This window comes from Strix aluco, chromosome 4, assembly GCF_031877795.1.
Source record: "Strix aluco isolate bStrAlu1 chromosome 4, bStrAlu1.hap1, whole genome shotgun sequence".
NCBI lineage: Eukaryota > Metazoa > Chordata > Aves > Strigiformes > Strigidae > Strix > Strix aluco.
In genome coordinates this window covers 60,773,802-60,780,987 of record NC_133934.1, presented here as the reverse complement: position 1 = coordinate 60,780,987, position 7,186 = coordinate 60,773,802, and the positions used below count along the sequence as shown (strand labels likewise).

General features: G+C 43.2%; 1 protein-coding gene across 7 annotated transcripts in view; it reads right to left on the bottom strand.

Moving 5' to 3' along the window:
* Positions 1 to 667: 667 nt before the first annotated feature.
* CENPC (centromere protein C) overlaps positions 668 to 7,186 on the bottom strand; it is a 30,238-nt gene continuing 23,719 nt past the window's right edge. For 3 of the 7 annotated variants that reach the window (XR_012623161.1, XM_074823313.1, XM_074823312.1), the window contains one exon: positions 668 to 891. Coding sequence is in view for 4 of the 7 variants with exons in the window: in XM_074823313.1 (XP_074679414.1) it covers positions 849 to 891 (43 nt within the window). In the remaining 3 variants the exon portion in view is untranslated. Of the gene's footprint in view, positions 4,316 to 7,186 lie in introns of all 7 variants that reach the window. The other 4 variants (XR_012623160.1, XR_012623159.1, XM_074823311.1 and 1 more) reach the window with 4 other exon arrangements.

Genomic DNA, 7,186 nt, shown 5'->3' with positions numbered 1-7,186 from the left:
CAGAGAAGGGCAACGAAGCTGGTGAAAGGTCTAGAGCACAAGTCTTATGAGGAGAGTCTGAGGGAACTGGGGTTGTTTAGCCTGGAAGAAAGGAGGCTGAGGGGAGACCTCATCGCCCTCTACAACTACCTGAAAGTGAGGTGGGTGTTGGTCTCTTCTCCCAAGTAACCCGTGGTAGGAGAAGAAGAAATGGCCTCAAGTTGCACTAGCAGAGGTTTAGATTGGATATTAGGAAAAATTTATTCACTGAAAGAGTTACCAAGTTCTGGAACAGGCTACCCAGGGAAGTGGTTGAGCCACCACCCCTGGAAGTATTTAAAAGATGTGCAGATGTGGCACTTAGGGACATGGTTTAGTGGTGGACTTGGCAGTGTTTGGTTAACGGTTGGACTTGATAATCTTTAGGGTCTTTTCCAACCTAAACGATTCTATGATTCTATTCTATGAAAAATATTTTACTTTCAAATTCCTTTTAAGAGTTTTAACAACTCCAATGAAACAGTTGAAAGATTTCACCGTTGGCGACATTCTTAAATGCACTCAAGTTAACTCACATTATTTATAAGTATTTACAAGTCAAACTCATGCAGTTACCTGCATTTTCAAAACCACAAGGACTACTAGAAAATTAATTCTTAAATAATTTAGAAATCAAAGAAATAAAAACTTATTTGCATTATGTAATATTTATTGATACAAAAAAAATATTTGAACAAACCATGTATTTACAATATACACTGCAGAAAGATCTTGTGCCCCTAAAACTGTGGTGTATTGCCAGTTGGATGGTAGCTACGGTGTTCTTTAGAACCCCTTTGCATTAGATGATCTTCAATTTGCAGGCAAAGTTATGGGGAAGAGTTCTCCAACAACATGCCTCTTGTCTTCACTCTAAATGATAAAAAGAATAGAAATTAGTTCAAATTAACACAGTTAAAAAAGGCCTATCTGACTATGCCATAATATTAGGGGGTTACTAGACAGTAAAGTGGAACAACTGCTAATTGTACTCATAGAAGCAAGGACATTAAAGTATTCACCTACTCCAGTGGCAAATCAGCAAAAATATTAGTATCATTTCAATTATGCTCAAAATAGCACATCAGCCTCATTTAATTTCACTAACAGTAGTCTCTAATACATGCGTTCCTCTGTGCAAAGTCTGGAGTTGTCAAAGCCACACCTGACTGTGACACTGACACTTGTTCTGCATGTATTTTCTTACGCTATCTCTAACATGAAATGTTCAGGATCAAGAGGCCTCAGTAGTTGATGTGCGTGTGAGTGTCATGTTATTTTTATAAAAATCTTGTGTGTATTTTAATTCACTTAGACAAACGGTCCACAATCTATGATTTACAGTCCCAAAGGCCACACAAAACTGCTGATAGTAGGGAAAAGTCCAAGAATTAAAACTGTTACCAACAGAGCAAAACATCTGATTCAACTCACCATCTCAAGTGATAGCTGAGGACTATTGCTCCAGATGTAGAGTTCTGTGGAAAAAGCAGCCACTTGATAGCCTGAACTGCACAAGACACCAAATTTTCAAGCTGGTTTAAAGCCCACATACAGAATGAAGACTGCCGTTAAGCCTTGCAAGTGAAAATAACATCCCGCTATCTAAATATACTAAAATGTTTTGTGTATATATGAAAAAAATTGTTAGCTAATTCCCCAAAACCGATCAGTGGACTTCCCATCAAACCCAGGTACGTGTCTTCCTTAGAGGGACACCTCAAAGCAAAGACCAGCAGGGTAAAGGTAAAGTTGACAGTTGTAACACAACCTAGTATGCACATTTTGTCTTCTACTATAGAGGGTGTTGGGGGGGGGGCATGTAGCATGGAAGGGGCTACAGAGGTGGCCCCTGTGAGAAGCTTCTTGAAGCTCCCCCGGCTCTAATTCAGACCTGCTTCTGGCCAAGGCTGAGCCAATTAGCAATGGTGGCTGCACCTCTGCAATAATGGATTTAACAAGGGGAACCTGGGAGGAGTTGGAGTTGCAAGGACACCTCTGCGAACACCAAGGTCACTGGAAAACAGGAGGAGGAGAAGGAGCAGACACCCCCCTGCAGCCCGTGGTGAGAGGGCAGACTGTGCCCCTCAGCCCATGGAGGTCCATGGTGGAGCAGATGCCCACCTGCAGCCCATGGAGGACCCCACGCCAGAGCAGGTGACTGCACCTGAAGAAGGTCGGGACTCTGTGGGAAGAAGCCCCCACTGTTGTAGTTTGTCACTGGGAGGACTGTGACACGCAGGGGTGACCCACACTGGAGCATGTCGTGAAGAACTGCAGCCTGTGGGAAGGACTCATGTTGGAGAAGGTCGTGGAGGACTGTCTCCCATGAGAGGGACCCCATGCTGGAGCCGGGGAAGAGTGTGAGGAGTCATCCCATCCCCCCCTCCCCCCGAGGAGGAAGGAGCGGCAGAAACAACGGGTGATGAACTGACCACAACCCCCATTCCCTGTCCCTGTGTGCTGCTGGAGGGGAGGAGGTAGAGAAATCAGGAGTAAAGCTGAGTCTGGTAAGAAGGTGTTTTTAAGATGTGGTTGTATTCCTCACTGTCCTACTCTGATTGGAAAATTAAGAGGGGAGTGGTGGTGGTGTTTAACCCTCCCTGTCCTTATCTTCACCCCAGAGCCTTTTGTTGTACTTCTCCTCCCCACCCCTGAGGGGGAAGGGGTGAGCTGCGTGGTGCTCAGTTGCCCTCTGGGCTCAAACCACAAGAGAAAGGGAAAACAGCGGCTGCTCACCAGCGGCCAAGCGCTCTGGCACACCCACACTCTCCCAGTTGGCATATTCATGGCCTGCTGTGTGACACGGAAGAGGCCCTCCGCTTGAGGTGTGTGGCAGAAGAGTCCTCCCAACACTAGTGTGAACTAAACTTACAGAAGAGCAGCTTCCATAGCACGGGAGTCTCCGTTTTCATGGAATGGTTGAGGTTGGGAAGGGACCTCTGGGAGTCATCTGGTCCAACCCTCCTGCTCAGGCAGGACCACCTAGAGCCAGTTGCCCTGCAGTCAGGGCAGCTCTTTCCCCATGTATGAGCTTTTGTGTCCTGATCTCTTCTGTACCTCCTGACCTCTCCACAGCAACCACAGCAATGAGGATGAGGATGCCAAGTCCGTACACAAACACTCTAATGTACTTTGCAAATACACACTCCCACCCACGGACGGTCAGGTCTCAGCTCTGACTCTGAGAGAAAAGTATGAAGGTGATACTGAAGGGCCACCCAGCTCTTCCAGCCTCAGCTCAGGCTCCTCCTTAGACACCGCAGAAACATGAAACCCAGGAAAATTATTTTCCCCTGGCATTTATCAGAAAAATCAGGCAGCAATGGGGAGTGAGAGGGCATATGCATCCACATCCATATCTGCAGCAATGGGCACACCCTGCCATGCCAGACCTCTGTGCAAAAACCAGCTGGTGCCAAACACCATCCCCACTGGCAAGAAGAATGAAGACATAAGAGTGGGTGAGTGCCTGGCCTAGCCTGCCAAACCAAACCTAGAGCCTAAGTGACGGCAGAGCCATGGCAAGACTGTGCCAAGGCAGAGGAAGTCACCGGCGCGCTGAATTCGGGCTACAGGAGGAGCAAAAAGCACAATGCTACGATACTCTGGGATAGGTCTGGCCAGGGGCGACGGTGCTGGGACGGATTCTTTCAGCACTGCAGAGCCAGCCTCAACAGATGGGTGAGGCTCAAGGGCAACGATGCCAGCCCGAAGCGGTCTCAGTTCTGATTCTGCAGTCTGGAAAATGGCAGATGATGATGGTAACAAATGCTTCGCCAGTGACATCCTAAACTGACCTTCTTGGGATTAAAACTACACAAAGGTCTTTCAAAGAACAGCGGCCAAAGGAAGCTTTGCATCACTCCTCCAATTGAGAAAATTGGGAGCTTTGCCAGGGCCCGTGCAAAGCTTGAAGGAGACGTAGCAAAGGAACCTTCAGGCACAAGAGCAACTCTGAAATAATTCTGGAACTATATTAGAAAAATGATATAATCCTTGCAAGTGGCACAAAGATAAAAAAGAAACCTTTGGTAAGGGAAATACATCCAAAAAAGGCAAGAAATTATTTTAGGCAGCAAGACAAAAAATGAAGGAGCAGATTGAAACTTGATACAGCAGCTGAACTGAAACAGTGGAGGTGAATGCCTCATGCCACAGCCCACTCCAAGAGGAAGGAAGAGGAAAAAAAGAAAAAGAGACAAAAGCACACCTTTGACAGATACTTCGAGACAACTGCCAACTTGCATAGCAGGACACAGTGCATCACACTGGCAGCAGGTGCACATGGAATTTCCTGAAGGAAATTACTATTATTACAAAATAAATCAAGTTCCAGATAAGTGCACAAAAAACAAAAGATGGACATGGACATTTGAGCCAATTCTTACCCTGTGCATGTGTCCAATTAACTAAGACAGGTTTTGTACTTCATCAGCATCACAGTTTCAAGGAAACGGGCAAGGAGTGGCGCAGGAGGACTGGGGCATGCACCTCATTTGCAACCCCCAGCATCTCACCAGAGATGAGCTTTGCAAGCTTAAAAAGTCCTTCAGGAGAGGAGCTAATTTATTTCCAGTAAAACCAATATTACTATTATAGTTTCTCCCCTCTTTTTTTCATCCGGAAACACAAGTATGTCATGCAGCGTGGGTGCAGGATGTAAGCAACAGAAGCCATTTCATGACAAGGTAATGATTTCTGTGAACTTAAGTGGAGTTAGTAACTGAACAAAATGAAGCTATTCTAAATTCTGTTAAGATGATTCACTCAATGTAATTTGTTTCAAAGGTTGAACAGGATGCTAAGATGGACTTGGTATGCCACAAAATGAAGAGGCAAATAAAGCAAACATTTAGAGTTACTTTGTCTTTAAAACATAGTGGGGCTTTTTTGCTAGCTAAAATACTGCTCAAGTCTAGCAGCTGTGTTCTAACTTATTCCTGCAGCGACCTCTGTGCTTTACCTATGAATTACTTTAAGAGTGCACAGTAAAGCTTAGCTGCTCAACAGCCAAACGTCTGCTTCTACTAATATGAAGAAAATCAGGCATAATAAAAGTCAGAGAGCATTTGCTGGATGCAAAAGGCCTCTGCAATTATCACTTAATTGTCCTTCATGGGCCAATACTGGGAGTCTCATGCTTTCCCCCTAAGATTGCTCCCTCCTTCAGCACTTTTTCTTAACTGGCTACTTAATTAGTCTTCCTTCCTGGGCTTAATTGTAAATTTGTTTTGATTAATTAGCCTCAGAGCTGACTTGGCACTAACTGAAATATAGAAGTGCTTCGTTTCTTCAGTGCATAGGCTACTGCATCCTAGGGGAGCCCCCTCTTTGTCAGCAATAAAATTTCAAGTTCAGATAGTGTTTGAAAAAAAAAACTAAATTAACTTTCATTTCTTGTAATTGCCTCCTCTGTACTACAACACAAAAGTGATGATAACATAAAGAAAGGATAAAATTCAGTAAGTTCAGGCCTCTTGTTCAGTGGATTATACATCATGTTCATTAGCTGAATCCTGCAGTTCTAGATAAGATGACTTAATACTCTTAAATGCAAGTGATCATAGCACCACTAGAATCCCAAACCAAGAGTGTAGGTTATCAGCAGAGACAGCTGTGTTCTCACGGCACCAACACCGGAAAGGTTTCCCTTCACAATCAGAAGAGTCACATTCTGCTTTTCCAAACGTTACTGAATTTCCTTGAAAACCCTTTGCACAACCTAGACAAGCCAGTCTGAAACACCTTTGGATGCTACTATAGTTCTTCATTATGTTTACACCTCTCATATCACTCCCTTCCTCTCCATCTTCATGGCATGCTGATTCCAGAAGACACCCACACAGCGTTACCACACATCTGCCATCTTGATCGATTCTCATTTCAGCTACTGTTACTGAAAACACAGGAAAAGGCAGCTTCTTCAAACGCCATGACCATGAAAAATTGTAATAAGCTAACTAAAATAATGTGTGTTGACAGCTATTGTACCATTTAATAACCTTCTTAAATAGTTGTCAAGAGTGCTGCAATTCTTCAATTTTCAAATTTAAAAGTCCTTACCTATCAAGCTGCAAAGAGAAGTTAAAAATCTTACTCAGGACGTTAATATGTTTGCACCTCAATGTCTGCAATATGATTTGCATCTCAACTAAATAGTCAGACCGAGAAAGTAAACACTTGGCTTCTTTCAGCTCCTTGTTTCAATTATCGCCCCTCTTGTGCTCCAAACAAGAAGAGACTGCGGAAGAAGTGCAAAGTAAATGTGGTTTTACAACCTTTTGTGTGCATCTTTACTTGGGCATAGGAGCTTAAATTAAGCAAACCAGAACAGGAGATTTGTGGGTGGGCCTAAGAACACAGAGCAGCTCTGTAAGCACTCCTTTTAATATATTCGTTCCCTAATAATCTGCAGCCAACTGTTTTGACTGATGATCAACTACTGTTTTCATCTTAGAACTGGACCACAGGAATCACTTTGGTTGTCAAATCCCAAATGAAGCTTTTCCGTGCAACCTGAGATTTGGCTTCCAGATCTCTTCTGACTACATTTGTGAACATCCATGAAGTGACAGGATATTCTGAAGAGGAAACATACCAGCTTAGAAAGACTAAGATATTCAGTTACAACAGCTGTCAATACCATTAAAGAGGCATGTTCCATACTCTTTGGTTAGATGTATTATCTGCAACCAATCCCCACTTAAAGTAAATCCTGTATTGCAAAAGACATCATGGAACAGAGCCTATACATCAGTAGAAATGTAAGAAATATTCCTTCATGCTGAAATGCCTTTTCAGCTGATATGAAATGAGGAAATAGCCCTTTAGGTTTATTGCATTCCCCAAATGCTAATTTAAAATCATCTGCAGATAACCAATTCAGCTGTATACATAAAAAATAGAAGAAACTGTGTACGTTCCTCAACAGCTTATTTTATTGGTACTGTTTATTTTTCTGTAACTACTCAGCTCAAATTCTCCTATTTTATGTTTACAAAGTTGTATAAATCTGGATGCGCACACATATCTGACAGTTTTGCAACCATTCTTCTGCTGCTTTAAACTGAAAAAAAGGCTTTGTTTAGTAAAACAGGAACAGCTTTCTAATAAAATGAAACTACAAAAAGACAGACTTTCAAAAGAACCTGCTAACCAGTAATTT